The following is a 20,318-nucleotide window of genomic DNA, read 5'->3' as shown; positions in this document are numbered from 1 at the left end:
AGGAGAGCTTCACCCCCTGCAACTCCCATTCCTTGGAGGGTCACTGAACTGTCCAGAACAGCTTTTAAGGGGTCTGGAGAGCAGCCTCTCCACACACTTTCTCTAGCAGGAGTGCCTTGCAGACAGAATGATGGTGATGGTGATCTTTTTATTGAAAGTTCAAAAAGTACCTAACTATATGTGCACCAGACATGGTGAACGCAAACCAAAAAGAGAAACAGAGCCTGCGCAGGAGGGAAAACAAGGGGGGGGGGGACCCAAAACTATATTTTACAAGGTTGTTATTGTACTTCACCAAATCTTAACCTATTACAGTTTACGGTATTTGTAAGAATGGATTCCAAATATCATTGAATTTGTCCATGGCAAGTCTGTGTTTATATGCAAGTTGTTCATATGTTGCGAGCTTGTATAAGTCTTCAATCCAATCGTAGAAGGGTGCCGCATTTTTATTTTTCCAGTTCATCAGTATCAGTCTTTTTGTGGTAAGGGCACAGAGAGTCCACTCACATTGTCTTTTTGTAAGGTTCTATGTGCTGGTTATATAATAATTCAAGAGGATATTTTGCTCTGTAAATGTAAAGTTGTTCTATACAGTTCTGTTGATGGTTTCAGTTACCTTCTGCCAAAAATCTTTCAATATAGGACAAGGTTATTATGAAGATTATATATTTATTTATACCCAACCTTTTTCTCTGTTGAGACTCAAGACAGCTTACAGATAAAAGACCTGCCAATAATTATTACAAGTTCTGCTCGTCTGAATTCTGAATCCAGCCAAATGTGACTAAACCTAACTTTAGTGTAGCAGCTAAAGTGTAAGATAGCAAAAGAAGCCCTTTCTTGGAAATGGTGTGCGTCATCCCCTCAGGAATATCTGCCTATATCACTCAACTCTTCCTAATGTAGCAGTTACAGCCTTGCAAAAATATCAGTTCTAGGGTGGGCATTGAAATGAGTCTGCATGTACCTTTTCTCCAGATCACCGAAGAAAGTAGAAAATGTTGATATAAGCCTTGATCCAGATAATTGTTTAGAGATACCTGTGTACAGTAAGACCTTTTCCTTCCTGTTTTGTAACCTTTCTGAATTCTTCCACAGTGCTTGTGATGTTTCATTTGGGAGGCAGGCTGTTTTGTTAAGATAAGGAAAATGCCCACTGTACACCTGACAAATGATATAATATAATAATATTGAAATAATATAATCAACTGATTAAAGCCATTTGTTAGCTTTGTGCTACTTTTCCTATTGCAGTGCATTCATCTTTTGCAGGTATCCTTATCGGTAGATAGTCTGGGCGTTTGCACGATCCGGCCAATTTATGCCATGAACAGTATTATTGGTCATAAAATGAAGTGAGGCACCTTTCAATCGGTTTAGCAAACGTTGTTTCCTGTCTGTGGCTTTCTGTTGGAAATGGGAGCACTAATGTTTGTACTGACTCCTCCTTAATGCGGTAATTTTCTGCATATACTGTACCCCTACAACTTCTCCATCCTGGGTGCTCCCTTCCCTAGAGACAGTTCAGAGCAAGCAGCGATGCAGATAGGAATTGTGGGAAAAGTTGCAAGCTCGCTAGTGAAAATAATTTGATTTATGCGCAAACACAAGGGGGAGAATTGCTGTTGGTCTTCCCAAGCCTATGGTTTAAGATCAGTATTGGCAAACTTCCCTGAAAGACTTCCATTCCTGATCTTCCCTAGTCTGAATGCACCCTCAGCTTCCATAGGAAATGACGAGGCCCAATAGATCTTGTCACTACACCATGTGAGCCTGTAGTGCATTCTGGATCCTCCAACCTACAATACACGTGCTCTTCAACAGTTAGATTGAGGTGGGAAAGGTTCCTTCGAGGCAGAAAATTTGGAAACCAACCCTCCTAAACAAAATACTAATATTTTCAGAAACAAAATATGCTATGGAGAGCTATGCTTAAGAACAAGACTTCATGAAACACTGGATATTTTATAAGCCTTCTGGAGCTCTTACCATCTAAACTTGGATAAACAAAATGGTGCTTTTAAGTTAGGATGGAACATTTGTATGTTTTGTTTAAAGAACCAACACATAAAAATCACCAGCAGCAGAAAATTATTCCTTAGAAAAGTCATGGGGAGCAGGGAGTTCCCATGTTGTTAGGAAGCCCTGACTTATGTTTAGCTAGGAAATTTTTAAACGACAATTCATACAGATCCCATTGCGCCATTTTTGGTTCATTGATTTTATTTATTTATTTATTTTGGTACGCAATCTATTCAAGATGTTAGGCAGGAAATGGGGTTTTGCACAGAGGCTGAAAAAACATTGGCCACCTGTTACACAGTGGTCATTATTCCTTATTTAAAAATCCATATTTTACTTGCAGCATAATTGCATGGGCTTTACTTGTCAACATAACAGTAAAGCTGTTCCATTTTGGGGGCACCAGACTCTTGGTTTCCAATCCATTTTTGAATTAAGAGACATATATGTTCCCGTGGGAATATTTCAGAGGGTTTTCCAAAATTCTCTATATTTGGATAAATTGGTCATCATAATGTTTCATTTACGATGAAGTATGTATGCAGTATAATTTTAATAAAATAATGGGCATCTTGGGAATTAAACAGGAAGGGTGTGTGTGAGCCCAGCTTGCTAGCATATGTAGTTTACTGTTTCGCTCTTAAATGTGGATTGATTACTAGGAAAGTGTAGTTTGGAAATGCTTTTTCCCTAAATATCTTCCTTTAGATATTAAGTGTAGCAATGCCAGCTGTGTTGTCTAGTACCAATAATGCCGTCTACTATGAATTATCAGTGGATGATAGCTTACGTCTCAGCATATTTGTAATATTTACAGTGGTACCTCGGCTTAAGAACTTAATTTATTCTGGAGGTCTGTTCTTAAACTGAGGTACCACTTTAGCTAATGAGGCCTCCTGCTGCCGCCGTGCCACCACCGCGTGATTTCTGTTCTCATCCTGAAGCAAAGTTCTTAACCCGAGGTACTATTTCTGGGTTAGCGGAGTCTGTAACCTGAGGCATCTGTAACCTGAGGTACCACTGTATTGGTGTTTTGCATCTGTTCAGCACACTAGCAATGCATAAAAAGATAATGAATAGGCTTAGACATTTGTCCAGTCTAAAGCAGTCCTTTGTTTCAGGTCACACCTCCACATTTCTGGTTTGCATATGATGGAAATATAGTATAGTACAGTATTTTAACTTGGGGAAAGAGTAGGCAGGGCTTTATAAATGGACTGTGAGAAACACAAAGAAGAGTCGGCTGGTATCAGAAGTTAGAGGAAAGTTGATTCTCTGATATTCTAGTCAAGGTAGTTAAAGACGGGAGCAGAAAAAGAGCAAAGGCAGCGGTTGTGCTTTAAAGGAGTGGGGCATTGTGAGAACTAGCAATGTAAAGTTGGCACAGAAAGCAATCAAGGGACAAGGCAATCTTAATCATCATTGACCAAAGACAAAGAAGCTGCTAGAATGGAAGTCAGCAAGATTTCAAAAATTTTACATGAGAGTAAGCTGAGGGTGATGAGCTTTAGCAGTAAATCCCATTCATTTCCCTCTATAGTTCTAACTGTTTTCTCACTGTATTGGTGAAGGAATCAGTTTAAGGGTTCTTCTGGTAAAAAAAATAATCTCCATATTTTGCAAAACTCAGTTCTTGGGATGTGTATGCCCAAATTATAGTGCCCCTGTGTTTGCTATAGACAGATAGATAGATAGATAGATAGATAGATAGGTAGATAGATAGGTAGATAGATAGATAGATAGATAGACAGACAGACAGACAGATGTGCTTTGGTGATAGGCTACTTATAGCAAACTAATGACAAAGATCTCTGAGCAGTTTTCAGTTCCAGAACTTAACTTGGTAGCACGCTTCCAAAAACTTGTAAGGTTGGTTAGAGATTTCTCTCTCCCGGTAGAGTAAGGTGGGGTTGCTGTTTGATTGAACCCATCACTCTTGGCTTTTCTACCTCACTTGGCAACTTCAAAGCCTTGTTATTATATGCTTTCAGTAGCACTTGGATGAGAGTAAGAAATGAGACTTGGCAGCAGAATAACAACATCACCCTTTGCTCTTGAAACAACTTTAATTTCAAATAGACTGTTGCCTCAAAAAAAGAGTGAGGGGCTTACCTTTTAGCTGCAGTTTATAGCAGGCTGCAAAATCATAGGCAGCTGTGATATTTTAACTCCTGCCATTGAAGTGCAACATAAATTATTATACCAGTCAAGTAAAAACACAAGCTCTAAGTTAAGAGTGGCATTCTTAAGGCTTGCGCAGTAGGATTTTGATTGATGGCGTGATCCGTGTTCTCTCTGTGTGTGAGATGCGAACGCGAGCTCCATTCACAGCCAGGCACTTGCCAGTATTTCTGGCTTTGTTTCAGATATCCCATTTCTTTTAAGCGTAGCTGCGCATTAGTAGAGAGGGGGGTGGGGTCCATGTTTAAATGCAGGGGGAAGTGCCCATTACTTCCTCCAGTGACCAGAAGCAAAGCCAATTTATTACTGGGAAGAGCTAATTGCTGTGAATTCCCATGTTAGTCAAAACATTGACTTGAGATGCAGGATTGCATCCTCATTCATCCTCTCACCTGTAAACTTCAATACATACTGGAGAGCTGCTTCCCATTCAAGCTGCCCTGTTACAACTGCCTTCCTTTCTCCATCTTAAGTAATAGCATCACGCTAATGTTGCCATTCTTTTGGATGCAAGCTGGGATTTTGGTAGCTCCCACACACCCACATTGCATTTATTGCTTCCAGAATATCTTTAAATTGCTTGGCATAATAACGTGTTGGGGTCACATGAATATTAAATAGCTAAAATTCATTCACTAGGCAACATTTGCAACTCGGAATTCCATGAGTCAGAAAGCTGTTAAAAGAATCAAAATTTATGATTAGTAGAGTAATTGGATCAATCACTGGAAGCCCAGAAATGTTTATTGAAATGAATACATTAATATTTGATTTCACTTTAGCCGAACAACCGAGCAGACTTAATTTAGCACAGATTCCAGAAATACCTTCTCATGCATGTATTTAACATGAGTTCTGGAAGAATAAAAAAAATCCCAACCTGTTATTTTGTCCCAAACCCAATTAGAACTTGTCCCATTCATCAATGTCTTTTTGACATGAACTCGACTTTTGTGGACTGTGACTCATGTTTGCTAAATACTTCCCTCACGCTTTTCACATTACTTGATACCATGCTAAGTCTTGTCTTTGTATACTCGCTTCTTGATAAATGAGTTCCTTTATCGGCAGAGATTTCTGGAGGCATGACATGGCATAGCCAAGGCTGTCCAAAAATTCTTAATTGAAAGGGAGAGAAATCATTCATTTGAATACCTTCATGTTCAACTCCCGTTTTTCATGTCGATTCTAAAGCATGGCAAAAATATGTTTTGGCAGGTGCAGCTCAAACCTGTGAAAGTTTACTCAGAAGTAAGTTGCACTGCTTGCCATAGGGCTTACTTCTAGGTAACTGTGCAAAGGAACACAGCTTTAATATAAGGTGTATTTGCTTTCCCCATAACACACATGGTAATAAGTTGGGGGGATGTGGTCGATTTTACATCCTAAATTAATCCTTAAGTATTGTATCCAATTTATCTTAATTTATGGGACTGGATATGAGGGCTTGTTTTTCCAGCATGGCTGCAAGCATTTGCCTCCATTTTCAGCACACCATAGTTTGTTGAAAGTAGGGGAGGGGGTTTGCAGTAGTGAGCTTTAACTATGGTTTGTCCAAAGAAGCCAGGATCATCGACCTCTGATCATCTCCTCTTCACGACTTCACTGGAAGAGAAGGGTTCGAGGCACACCTAAGCTTGTCCTCATATCAGTAAACCAGGGTTGGGCAGCCTGTGGCACTCCAAATGTTGCTCAACTACATATCCCATTATCCGTGACCATTGCCCATGCTGGCCACTTTTAAGGGCAGGATAAACAAGGACAATCACTCTTTTAAATATACAGTACTTTCATTAACTAATAATAGCAAGTTGGTGTACAGCATTATAATATCCATAATAATATCCATTCATGTTCCATTCAAGGCCCGTCTGAACAATACTGTTTTCAAAAGACCTCTAAAATATGGCAGGGGTGACTCTTGCCTGATCTTTACAGGCAAGGAGTTCCAGGGGGCACATCAGGGGCAGGAAGATCTCAGTGACTGAGGTGGAGCATAAGGAATCAGGAGGTACTTTGGCCCCAAGTTGTTTGATACGATTGTTTTCCTAAGGATTTCTTTCCTGATGACATTAAGTAGCTATATGGGGTTTCCTTTTTCCTAATGGCTCGCATTTGTGCTTCATGGAACCCCAGCAACCAGCTTTTTATTAATGAGCTCGCAGTGCAGTATGAAATATGGCTCATTGTGTTGAAGTTCAACAAATTATTAATGTTGGCAATACTTTTTGTGTTCTCTGCCTATCTGGTTTGCAGTTTAAATGCTTACATTTACGGGTAATTTAAAAGTGGTTTCAGTACTGGGAGAAGCTTCTAAAACTTGGCACTCTCACCAAAATGTTTCTCTCCCCCAAGACTTCGTTCCCAGTTTCTCTTAGGACATTTTGAAAAAACCCAGTGCCTTACAGTAAACAAAACTTTTCTTCTTCTTCTTTGGAAAGAGGAACGTCAGTGCTGTAATGTATAAACACAGACCAACGGTCCGCCAACCACTACTTTTCCCCGAAACACATACTTTCAGATGCATAAGCTAAAGCAACGCCTCATAAATTAATATTTTAAAATGTTGCCTAAAATGTTTAATGGATAGCTGTTTGAAAGATTATAATTGGATTCTCTGGGCAAAGCATATTGTTGATATTCAGCAAAGTGGCTATTCAAAATGTTATGATTGGAGCCTTGCATCACTATTCATATAATCGGGTTTCTCGGCCATAGGATGTTGGAAGATAAATATTTTGAGCACACAGAGTTTGTTTATTGTCTAGAAATGCAATGTGGAATACTTCAGACTAAAATTTATGAACCAGGAAGTACTGGAATTGTATCTAGCCAAACACCAATCTGAATTTTTAACCAGAGGGCGGGGGAGAGAGAGAATGCCTCTGAGCCATTGAATTTGAAGCAAGTGTGTAGGTAGGATTGTCTTGTTATTTTCCTGTGAGGGTAGGACCAAGAACAGAGATTGAACAGTTAACTACTACATATTCACAGGGATGGTCTCACTTAGTCCAACTGCTATGCAGAGCATGTCAACCCTTCACCATCATAAGTGTAAAACATAGCTATCCTTTTATGTTCTACATCAAAACCTAGGATGTTCCGATACCCTTTTTCCTGACCTGTGTACTATTTTTCAGCTTAATGATCTGCTACTTGTAAGCCAACCCTAAATATTTCCTTCCAGACACCTTTAGCTTGTGGTTAGAATCATGGCTATGTCTAGTTGCACCTTGTTTTGGCGAATGATCTAAAATGGTGGTGCAATGCTTTCTAAATTGCTGAAGATCTCCCTACCACCACCCCAGTAGTTCATCTTTCATTGGTTTTGGACTTAACATGTCAGTTAGGGTGACATGCCTTTTTTGAAGTGGCTTGATGACATGTGGTTTCCGAATTTATTCTATCAAAATCAAGCAGTGGTAGATTTTGAATAAATGTCTTACAAAGGCTAAGCTCATTGCCTGGAAATAAATCCAAAGTGTTTGTTTAATGCAGATAAGCAAGCTAAATGCACTACTACTACATTCTAAAGGCAGTACTAAACCTCTGTGTTTTGGTTTCTAACTATTTTAGCAGGCAGAACAGAGGGGGGAAGTCAAGTCACATGCTGTAATAAAATTTCTTAAGCCCCTTTCATAGTTTTTCCTCCATCTGCTTAGCCTATGTGTGGAAGGGAAAGCAGGTTTAAAATATTGCATACAGAAGGAAGAAGCAAAGTACAAAGAAAATACAGTACTAGTGAATAATAATAAAACAATTGTGTATCAGTAGAGAGGTAAGGGCTTCAGTTGGAGATCCCAACTTGCCAGATGTTTGTTATTTATGCAAATATATCCATGTAGGGAGTCCATCTATCTAATAATTTTCCACCCTTCCTCTGCTTAGGTAAAGTCGCTTTCTCATAAGTGGCTAGTTGGCTCATGTCTTCCATCCCTTGTACTATACGGGAAGAAGATCTCTCCTTCCAATACTGAAGTGTCAAGTGTTTGGCCACCATGAGTACCTTCATTAGCCAGTTATGTTTTCCCTCTCTCTGGTTCCAAAGGACTAGTAAATAATATAGCAAAACGCTAACATCTTTACATCTCAGGAATCTGTTTAAGACCATATTTATGGTTGTTGTTGTTGTTGTTGTTGTTTAGTCGTGTCCGACTCTTCGTGACCCCATGGACCAGAGCACGCCAGGCACTTCTGTCTTCCACTGCCTCCCGCAGTTTGGTCAAACTCATATTTATGGTTACCTCTGACCAAAATGTCATTACTTTGGGGCAGGATCATATCATATGGCACTATGTTATTGGAGGGGGGAGTACAATGCCAGCACTATTCTGTGTTTTACATATATTTTTTGGAAAATGCATTGTGGGTTCCAGTGCACTCTAAGGATGTTTTTTTCATGTTGTATCAGACATAGCCTGATATCCATGGAGACCAATCTGACAGAAACGAGTATTGCTTTCCATTGCCTATTGTGTATGAGCTGCAAGAAATTAAGACCACCAGGGCTATAATCCGCTTTCCATTTTCCGTGGTCTCTTATGCTTCCTTCTTAAGTTTTCTTACTTGTTCCTCACTGCCCTTGCCTCCTTCACTGTGTGATACTTTCTGTCAATCAGCTATTATTACAATGGTTCTGTACTGGCTCAGCTGCTTTTAATTATGGCATATAAGCTGCTATCCTCAGCAACTGTACAGTTATGTGTTGATAAATTATTATATTAGTTCCCTGTTTCCTTCTCTCCCACACTGCTGCTGGTGCACTTATAGGTATTTGTATATAATTTTTGTATACATGTAGGAAATTATATTATAGTAAGTCCTGTAATGTAATATGACAACGTTTACCGATCTAATATAAGAATGTTAACAAATAAATAAAATGCAAATTTCAAAAAAATAATAATGAAAGCTTGGAGAGGGCTTAAAATGATCCAGACTAAGGTACAGTGGTAACTTGGGTTAAGAACTTCATTCAATCTGGAGGTCCGTTCTTAACCTGAAACTGTTCTTAACCTGAGGTACCACTTTAGCTAATGGGGCCTCCCGCTGCTGCCTCGCGATTTCTGTTCTCATCCTGAAGCAAAGTTCTTGACCCGAGGTAATATTTCTGGGTTACCGGAGTCTGTAACCTGAAGTGTCTGTAACTCGAGGTACCACTGTACTTGAATCCAAAGGAAGATCAAGGTGACTTAAAGTAATACAATTACATTAAAACATTAAAAAAAAGTTAAGTCACTACAAACTTGTCCCATTGATTTCAGTGAAACCTAAGCTCAGCTACCTTGGTTTAGATCCAGCTCTACAGAACTGTTCTTACTCTTCTCTGCAAAGCCTAGAACACACGCCTAAGTGATTCTTCTTGCCTGTTTTCAACCTAGGTATGCCATCAGAGAAAGTTAAGACCCATGTGGAACTTGAGGCAGAATACGGAGTACCTCCTAATAAAAGAATAAGGCGGAAATTGATGGAGTCTCCCATGGCACTGCAAAGTCCTCAGCAATCCAGTCGGCCAAGCCCTAATCACCTGGTGGATTCCATCAGCAAAGAATTCCACCCCATTCTGTATACACCCAAGGGCTGCCAGAAGCCTGTGGAGAACCTGCGTACTGAGACTGTGGTAAAGCAAGTGTTAAATACAGCAGCAGGCCTTCAAGAAATGAACAGTCGCACTGCACAGGCTCAGGAGCCATTAAAGCAGGAGAGCCATGTGGATAACATATGCGTCGTGACTCCAGAGCGCCTCATGAACTCGACAGTTACTCTATATGAAAGCAACATGGACAGTACAGACTTCCCTCCCAATGAATCTGAAAGCAAATTGCAGGTGACCGACAGCAGCAACAATAGTTTACAAAGGTATTTTCTGTGGAAGAGGAAGTGTAATATCCTCTCTCCTTCCTCGCCACTTTAATCCTAATATTGGTTTATCTGCTTTCTTTCCTTTTTGCACAATTAGTGTGACCTCAGTTGTTTCACATTCTAATGTCAGATAACTGTGGCATTTAAAGCCTCTGAAAGACGTGCCTGAATTGTTAAACTATGTATGGCCTTGTCCAAAAGATCGTGTTGCTGTTTCCTCCTGCTGATCCCTTTTTCCTTTCTTTCATGGACTGCAGTCCATGAACACAAAGTCTGGCGAAACACGACAATAAGGCAAGTGAAGAAGCAAGGGTAGAATACCGAGCAGTTTTCACAATGGAGTGAAGGAAGCATTGGGTTCCTCCAGTGATCTATTTTGGGATCTGTGCTACTGGAGTCAGGGATTGTAGGCAGACTTGCAGGTAGCACCAAATTATTCAGGTTGGTGAAAGTCGAAGCAGGCTGTGATTGCTCCAAAAGCATCTCTTCAAAGTGGGTGGGCAACAAAATGGCAAGTGAGGCTCATTTTCAAAATCATATTGGGGCAAAAAATCAAAACAAAATAATCATGGCAACGTATTCATTGATGTGGTCTCTCTGAACTGGTAAGTACTCAGGAAAGAGATCTTGGGGTTGTTCTAAACAGCTCTGAAAATGTTGGCTTGTTTATGGTGGTGGGAATGGGAAATGTTGCTAAGGATTGAAATACATCTGCCTGTATTAGGATGCCTTTAAATAAATCAAAGGTACAACTGGCAGCCTCTTTTTGAAAATGACCTTGAAGAGCTGTAAAAAGTGCAGACCAATGCACAAGATGAAATTCACTTTCATAAGATGTGGTGGTCACCACTAGCACTGATGGCTTTGAAAGGGGATGAGATAAACCCATGACAGATGTGTCTCAAAAAAAAAGAAACCATGATGACAAAATGGAGCCTGTAGGTTCAGCAGCAGTAGGCCTCTAAATCTTCATTTCTTGTACGCAAGGATGTTAACAGAAGAGTTCTGTTGCCTTCAGGTGCTGCTTGCGCGCTTCCTGGAAGCACCTGGCTGGCTAATCAGGTTACTGTACTAGAGTGGACCCTGGGTGGATCCCACAGTGTTTCTGGGCACTGCAGTAAGAAAATGTTCAGCATTAGCAAGGAGCAGCAAGGCCATAGGGTTCCAGAAGTTGGCAGTAGGGCACCTGTTGGAGCATCGGCCTTTGCAGGTACCCAGCAGTGCGGAACTGTTGATTCCTGTGCAAATTTCTCATCCTGGCCCAATTCCAGGTGAAACCAGGGTATTTCCATTGAAGGTATTGCAGAACAGATCCTCCAGTGAAAACAGACATTCAAGTGTCCGTACTGGCAATTTCTGGATTTTTAAAAGCTGTGCAAATAAAATATCCTTCCATTGCATATTTTGTTTTAATACCAACACTTTTTTGGAATGCAAGATTATTTTTAGAATTTGTGGCTTTTGTTTTAAAGAAATACTCACGACTACTTTTCCCCCCTTTGCTGTTATTTCAGACTTGCTGTCGCTCCATCATTAAATAGGCAGCCAGACCCCATACATAATAAGCCATCTTATATGGCAATGACATCTGCTGCTGAGAGGAAAAGGAAGTTATTAAGGTAAGTCATGCTTCAGGTTCAGTGCTCTTTTCCCCATCTGTGAAATGGGTTGCTGGTGTGTCAGTGCTGTGGTTTAGTAGGAGGCAGGAACATTACCCCAATCCAGTAGTCCTCATGACTTGATCTTCTGTTGGACTCCCCACCCCATATATCCCTGCCTGCAGATGGTGATGATTTATAGGAGGAGCATTAGATACGCAAAGGATCATACATGGGAGAAAGAGTGTTTCCTCAAGCCAAGGGCCAGCTGAGCATGAGAAGCTGCTGTATTGAACATATTCTTAGATTACCGCGTGGCCAAAATGTAGACATTTCAGTCTCTCTTCCACTAATGTATCTAATGCAGGGGCAGAAAGCCATGGGCCAAATCTGACCCTACCTGGCCTCTGCAGGCCTTCTCAGCAGTCACCCCAAATCTGTGTGTTTATTGGATGGGAAGAAAGAAGCAATGGCTAGAAAGGAATGCTGCACAGGCCTAACTGCATTCTTGTCTAAAGATCCTTGTCTCAAATTTGTCTAATATAATAATAATAATAATAATAATAATAATAATAATAATAATAATAATAATAAAAAATAAATAAATAAATAAATAAATATTTTTTTATTTATACCCCACCCTTCCCGGTTCAGAAAACCAGGCTCAGGGCGGCTAACAACAAATTTAAAACACTTAATTGTAATACAACATAAAAGCAGCATATGATACAGTATAAAAACATGAATAACAATAAAATTCAAAGTTCAAAAATCAATTTGGGGGAAATCCATCCAATAAGCATTAGATAGTCATTAGATATGGACAAGCACAAAATTGATTGAGTTACAAGTGTTGGCAATCCAGATACAAAATATCTTTCTTAAAGTGACCCATATGGCACAGCAAAAGTAAAACTAAACTTAATCCATGTTCAGATGATATACATGTAAACATTAATACAAACTCATACATAAATGTAAACAATTTGGATCTAAAGTAATGGCAATCCACAGATGCACAATTAAGTACTCAAAATAAACCACTTGGCCCACAGAAGTGAAACAAACTGAGTCCATTCTCAGGTGTTCTACATGTAAACAGCACAAATTCACCAAAAAAAACCCTATAATCACTTTCAGTATTCAGACCTGAGGGATGTAAGGAATTGAATATGAAATTAAACCTAGTTTCTTTCTGCATAAGGATTTTTTTTTAGCTCGTTCTACAGGACCTTAATACGTCCAAATTACAAAAAATGTCAAGTTCTCATCGAAATGAAATGCTTCAATAAAGGAGCATCTATTACATTGTTCCTGATCCTAGATCGGTGTTCTGATATTCTTACTTTGATAGGTCTGAGAGTATGACCTACATAGAACAACCCACAGGGATATCAAATCACGTAAATTACACGTGGAGTAACACATGTGGCAAATGCCTGTAAAATGAACTTAAAGCCTTCTTGGTTGTTAAACTCTTTTACCTGCAGAGCATATTTGCAGGAGGTACAATGCCCACATTTAAACTACGTGGTCCATGGGGTCACGAAGAGTCGGACACGACTAAACAACAACAGCAACAATCTTAACAGCAGTTATAAGGTTAAGCATCATTTCTTGATCCTTTCCCCTCTCCTAAACCTTTAATGAATCAGGAGAATAGACTCCCAGGAGTAAACTCCTGATTAGTTTTTGACTACCCTTTAATTGCCAGGTTCCTACGCTGAATTTTCAATGCTCCTGTGCAGAACTTCCTGAGCGGAACATTTCCTATTTTCTTTGGGGTTTTTTTTAATATAAAATTTTTAGTGGTTTTTCACAATTTTTATAAACACAAACATTACACAATAAAAACAAACAAACACATAAACAAACATGTATAATTTCGAATCCTTATTTCTTAAACCTTATTTCACCAACTTCCCCATACCTCCCCTTTCTGCATCCCAATTTCCAAATTCGTTTCAGCAAATCCTACTCCTTGATTTTATCAAATTTTCCCTTATTCTTTTCCTTTACTTAATCTTTTGCAACATTTCCTATTTTCTTTGAGCCTACCTGCGAACTATTGACCTTCCTATACAGGAGCTTTAAAGCAAAGCACAACCATTATTACAACTCAGGTTTTACAACCAAAAGCCCAGCACAGAATAGCTGAAAGTCCTATTCCATCACACTGGGAAACAAATGCACAGACACAAACCAGAAATATAATTTGAATCATACTTGTTCAGTTTTTCTTAGGACCAAGAGAAGAAATAACCAAAATCCATACAACTGTATCTGTGGTGAATCTTTCTTGTAGTAAATTAGTCACACACGTGTTCCTCGATCTAATATACTTTTAGATGTTGTGTTCCAAAAACCGAAAACTAAGCATACCAGCTTAAGGTCACTGCTAAAAGCAAACTTGTTATAACTTTTTCTTACAGTTCAGTATCGAACAGCGACATTACAAATCAGCACGGTCATACAACTGCAAAGCGTATTAAACAAGACAGCATGTTAAGTTATAAAGCTCTAAGAATCCCTAAATCAACAGGTAAGTATCAAATTACAATTTTCGGTGATTATATCCAAGCTTGAGTTGTAGGTATCTATGGAGGAGGGCCAAGATTGTGGGCCGACAATTACCATTTTTCTTAGTCTTTTGCTGTGGTAATTTAGATGTACAGCTGGGTCGATATATTTTAGCTACTCAGTTAAATTGAGTGAAAAAGTTACTCCTTAAGAAACTTAGTCAATTCCATGTTTTAATACAGTGGACCCTTGGGTTACATTACCTTCGGGTAACGTAACTTTTGGGTTGCGAACACAGCAAACCCGGAAGTGTGTACTTCTGTGCGCAGAAGCGGTGCCTCTAGATGCAGACTTTTCAGGGTACGTAGGGACCCCCAGAACCAATTAAGTTTGTATCCGGAGGGTCAACTGTATAGGGAAAGAGGAGCCAAATAGCCCAAAGGGGATTGACAGTATTCTCAAAATTACATATTCTCCCTTACTTCAGGACTGTATGTACATCTTCCCACTTTAACCTACCCCTGCCTGTGACACTAAACAGCCTGGATGTTTTCTAGCAGTTCATCCATCTGTTTGGAAGAGCATAAACCCTGGAGCTGTTTGTTGTCTTCCTCACCGTGCAGTGGCTTGTGGGCAGTTCCCATCATAGTTGTGGCAAAAGGTGGAGCTGCCAAATTCTTCACCACACCCTTCCACAATTTTTCAGTGTCTCATAAGATCCTTCTGGCAGGTTCTTTCCTAGCTTCCGCCACCTCTTTTCTGTGATGTCTCCGCCTCTTTGGTGCTAACCATTATAGCCATGCCCCATATATTTTTGAATCCAGAGCAGTGATAGGCAGGAGCCAGAGGGGCAGTGCCATGCTGCCACTCTCTGACAGTGGTGGCACAGTTGCAGATAGGTAGCCGTGTTGGTCTTCCATAGTCAAAATAAAAAAATTCCTTCCAGGAAAAGGCAAGACCTTTAATAGGTCTTACAGGAAAAGGCAAGACCTTTTTCCTGTAAGACCTATTACCTTTTTCCTGTAAGACCTATTACAGTCGTTAAGAGTCGTCAGCAGGCTCATCTCAGCTATCTGCCAATCTCCCATTCCCACCACCCTTCTGAGTAATACCCCTCCCCACCTTCTCACTATATAGAAGGATCTGGCAACTTCTGTTTCAGTGTATCTGAAGAAGTGTGCATGCACACGAAAGCTCATACCAAGAACTAACTTAGTTGGTCTTTAAGGTGCTACTGGAAGGATTTTTTTTATTTTGAGTGGTGGCACACTAGCTTACCGGCACGGGGTAGGGCGCTGGTGAGGTCAAGAGTGGGTGGACGCACCTTCTTCTTTAGAGATCACTCGTAGCTAAGTAAGATTGTCTTCCATGACAATGAGTCCGTAAGTGAGTGTGGAGGCCAATTCTGGATCCACCCGTCCTTCCACAGTGGAGACAATGGTTTCTGGGTGGGAGTTGATCATGGTGTAGATTTGCCAAGCGTGCCTTCCTCTTAGCACGTTTCTCCCTTGTGTCCTGAGTTTGAGTGTCTTCAAAGCCCGTGACACCTTTGGTAAAGGCTGTTTTCCAACTGGAACGCTCACAGGCCAGTGTTTCCCAATTGCTGGTGTTTATACTACATTTTTTAAAATTTGCCTTTCAACTTCTTTTGTTGACCACCAGCATTACGCTTTCCATTTTTAAGTTTGGACTAGAGTAGTTGCTTTGGAAGACGATAAGCAGGCATCTGCACAACATGTCCAACAAGTTGATGTTGGAGAATCATTGCTTCGGTGCACGGCCCCAGCCACTCCTGCCAGTAGTAAGAGTGACTTCTTTAGACACCTTTTTGTGTGGTGGGGAATGCAGAGGCAGGACATTTCCCTGGACAGCATGGTTATGGCAGGGAAGCCAGTTTTAAATTAGCCAAGGATATCATGAGTTTTGCTGATGTGGGGCTATGCATGCCACTGCCCAGGCTCCACTGCTGAAGAACAGGTTGCGTTTGCGCCTCCATCCTGGTTCCAATTGCATCTGTGCATTTACAATGAAAGCTTGATTTGGACAATCTCAGCTCTCTGGCTCACATACTCTAGAGGTCCCCAAACAATTGCCTTTTTGCTACCTCTTGTCCTTTTAACCACCCTTCCTCCAGGCAAAATTAATGTTCTCTTTCTGTTATGCAGCTGTTGAAGTGCTGCACGTAGCGTTCCCCGGAGCTAATAGAAGCCGAATACAGTGTTATCAGTACTTTGCACAATGCTATCTTCGTGTTAATTATTTGTACCAAATGTTAGGTAATAAAGGATACCAGCATCAATTACTGTAATTGTATTGTTAAAGAATCATGCAATTGAATTCCTAATTTAGAAGCTGGGAGCGCATTAGACATGCTTAGAATCTAAAAAAAACAAAAAAAAACCCACCCTATCAATATTCCAAGGCACATGCTTGGGCTTGTTCTGTGCGCAGGGGTGGGGAACCTCTTTCAGCCTGGGAGCACAGATCCAGAACTGGCCCACTTGCCAGGAGCCGTTTTTGAAAAGTGGGCAGGGTCTCCCACTTGACTGTCATGTGACATCAAGTGATTAAAATGTCAGGTTTCAAAGGGAACAGGCAAAGTAGCACAGTGCCAGGATCAGGAATCAGCCTCTTCTGTTGCCTTTTACTGTTGAGCAAACGCTTCTCTTTGAACCTTAGTACTATGGTGCTTGATGCTGATGTCAGATATAAGAAATCCCTTATCCGAACTTAATGCTTCAGTCTGAGAAAGGTGTGACCCGAACAATTCATTAGGTGGAGCTGAGCCTCATATTAGTTCTGTGTGGTAAGTTTTGAAAACTTTCTGAGCCACAGTGTACTACAAGTTATTGCTTGTCTAAGACACTGATTAGCCATTCACGGCTCTCTGAGTGGCTTATGGAGTAAAACAAAAATACAGTAAGTAAAACAATAAACGCTATGTTAGCAGCATTTTTCAGACACTTATCAGATGCAGCCAGCATTTATAGCAGTATTAAAAAATGCTAACAGTTCAAGCATATAGTTAATGTCATTTAAATAATAATAATAACAATAGCAACGATGATGATATAGCAATAGTAGTCCTACGTCTGCCCTGTTATGTTAACCTTAACATTTAGGGAGATAATAAACATAATCAAAGCAGTAGTATCTCTGTCTCTCTTTAACGTGGCTAATTTTTTGTTCCATAGAAACTAGAACAAGAAGCTGGAAGCAAAACGAAGTGCTAAGAAAACGTGTCAGAAGCAACGGCAAGGAAAATGCAACCTTAGACACGAAACTCAAGACATCCAAAAAAGCATTTTAAATTACCTACGTTGAAATAAATCCTTGCTTTATACAGATTTTAATTTATTAGCAAGACAGGAAAGGTGAACTTTCCATCTGCTCTCTGCACTGTTTCTCACTTACCTGTGGTAGTAGTTATTCATTATACTTTACAAACATGTATTTTTCGAATGCTCACATCTGTGCTTTGGTGCATCCTTCTCTCGCTCTTAACATGTTATTGGAAGCTGCATTGTACTTCACAAATAGCTGCTTTTGACATCTCTGCCCTTCGCCATATTTCAGTGAAATAATCTCTTGCAGTGAGAATACAGTCAGAAAGATGAGTGGGGCTCCTCTATAGCCTGTTTAGCTGGTACATAGTTGGTACATGAAGCAGCATAAAGTTTAAGAAAGAAATGTTACAAGATTCCCCTCTTCCTGCTAATGCAGCTCTTCATAAATGACAGGTGGCATTGAGCGCTCATCCCTGCATGCCTGCCCAATGCAGGGTGCAAACACCTTACATACTGTGGACCTTTGAAGAAACAGCTCTACTGTATTCCAGCAAGGAAGGTTCAAAATGGATCTTAAGCGATGCGCCTTAATGTCTTTTGCCTCGCATTGCTGGCTAATTACAGTGCATATAATGCTTGCTTGTGCCTGGTATGGAGGCAGTGGACTCAGGAATATTGTATGACCTTCCCTGTGCTGAATTTGGAGTAGGGGTGGAATGTATCCATGGATTTCATGACTCATTGGGACTCGTAGGGAATGAATGTAAGTACTTTAGTTTTTAAAAATTTACCTAATAAGCCAATATACCTGTGGTCCTCCAAGTCCTGTTGGGCTCCAACTCCCATCAGCCCCAGCCAGCATAGTCAGTGGCCTAGGGATGATGGAAGCTGTAGTTTAGCAGCTTCTGGAGGAACAAAGGTTTCCCACCATTGGCTTTTTAGGTGCTCTTTTAGTGAAATTCCTGCACATGGCAACATTTCCTTTTTCAAACTGGTGTTTGAAACTAAACCTTCTAACAACTTGAATGTAAAAATGTCCTTGTATTTTTAGTCTGTATCTGTGTGTCTTAGATTAACTCTTGTGTTGCTTGTGAATTAAATTTTTTTTTGTAAAACCAAAGTCTTTGTCACACACCTGTTCCCCCTTTGAAACTCTCTGGCTCTTACAATTAGTTTGCTTTACTCATAGGTTGATATGACATATGTGGCATACTGCTCCTGAGGATTAAAAAGTCCTTGATTTTAATGGAAGCATGTTAATGCCCAGCTCCGCAGAAAGGATCCAGAAACTTTCCAGAATCTGTCCCCTTTCCACCATCATCTATTTCTGTATTTTTTTGGGGTGGCAGTGGCAAGGGTAACATTGCCCTCCAGCCAAGAACTTTGTGAACAACAATAACAAAATTTATACAGAACCACTCCTAAAATTCGTACTGAGTACTGCACAGAACTTTCAACTATGCTGAAGTCTGCCTCTTTTCCCAAAGTTCCAACATGGTTAATACATTTCCACTCCTTTAAATAAAAACTATAAGTAAAGAAAAATTAAGACAGACTAGATCAGGGGTAGGGAAATCGGCCCTCCAGTTGTTGTTGGGCTGTATCTCCCCTCAGCCCGTGTCACCTTGGCCCTGCAAAAACCACACGTTCCCCATCACTGCTGTAAATATGCATAAGATTAAGACTGATTATTTTAAAGGGCCTGATATCAAAAAGAGAAGAGTGTTGGGCAAGGCAGCTACAGAGCATGTTCAGGGTACCACCAGAAGGCCGTGCCATTGCTTCCAACTGCACCTCAGATACGCGGAGCTTGAGGGACAGAATGACCTTTGATGATTATCCTAACTAACAAGGAGGCTGATATGGACTCGGGCAGCCCTTCAGATACATTAGTTCTAGGCCATGCAGGACTTTCGAGGAAAACACTGCTACTTTGATTTGAGCCTGGTGACAGACCAGGAGACAGCACAGCTTTTAAAACACTGGTGAGATGTGATGGCAACACCTAGTCCCTGTTGGCAGCCTTGTGGCAGTATTCTGACAGCCTGAAAGGACAGCCCCACATATTTGCATTGCAGTAATCTGGTTCCAAAATGGGTATGGAGCCTTTGTGGATTCAAGAGGCTCACTGCTAAATGGTTGCCTTCCATGAGAAGATGACAAAAATAAGAACGGGACTAAATTGCTTATCCCAACACTTCCCTCCTTGTGTGTTCACTCTGTTTTCATAATGCCTGAAGATGGCTTTAGAAAACTTAATAAGTTTCTTAAGAGTCATGAGCAAAATCTGGGGAATTGCTTGCAGATCCAAGTGGAATGGTTTTTGCTAAAGTAAAGGATTGATCTTGGTACTCAAATGTTTTACATTTTTCATGGGTTAAACAAATATGTGATACTCCTGGTATGTGAGTGGTAGGACAAATCTGTTCCCACTTTTTCTGAGTGGAGGATATGATGGGGAGCCTCGCCGTGTATGAATATGGCACTTGGAGAGCACAAGATGGATACACAAACTGTTAAAGAACTGCATATTATTTCATTACAAAGAATTGCTCAATAATGAAAACAATTCTCAACACAGTTGTAGCATGCACTACTCAGGAAGCAAAGTGGATTGACATCTTGCTCCAGCCTTTACCCTGACATCAAGGAGAGTGCCACCATTTTCCCACTTATTTATATCTCAGTAGGTAATGATACCTTATTAACAAACGAAGAAGTTAAATGGGCATATCAGTGCATCCATGGAGATACCCAATTACACTGTAACTGTCCTAATGAAGAGCAAAGCAGCACAGAACCAAGTGGCTTGACACTTATGTCAACTAGGCTGCAGTTTCTGACT

The 20,318-nt window shown here is 40.4% G+C and overlaps 1 protein-coding gene across 2 annotated transcripts in view; it reads left to right on the top strand.

Moving 5' to 3' along the window:
- Positions 1-17,529, top strand: part of KIF18A (kinesin family member 18A) — a 40,501-nt gene extending 22,972 nt beyond the window's left edge. Inside the window, exons 14-17 of one of the 2 annotated variants that reach the window (XM_081164229.1) lie at positions 9,588-10,065; positions 11,583-11,687; positions 14,099-14,208; positions 17,381-17,529. In XM_081164229.1, the coding sequence (XP_081020355.1) occupies positions 9,588-10,065; positions 11,583-11,687; positions 14,099-14,208; positions 17,381-17,496 (809 nt within the window). In that variant the 3' untranslated portion in view covers positions 17,497-17,529. Of the gene's footprint in view, positions 1-9,587; positions 10,066-11,582; positions 11,688-14,098; positions 14,209-17,380 lie in introns of those variants that run through there. The other variant, XR_014000928.1, reaches the window with a different exon arrangement.
- The last annotated feature ends 2,789 nt before the right edge of the window (positions 17,530-20,318 follow it).

The sequence above is a fragment of the Podarcis bocagei genome, assembly GCF_964188305.1.
Source record: "Podarcis bocagei genome assembly, chromosome: 1".
Taxonomy (NCBI): Eukaryota; Metazoa; Chordata; class Lepidosauria; order Squamata; family Lacertidae; genus Podarcis; species Podarcis bocagei.
The sequence above is the reverse complement of the archived record's forward strand: the minus strand, read 5'-3'. Positions and strand labels throughout refer to the sequence as shown.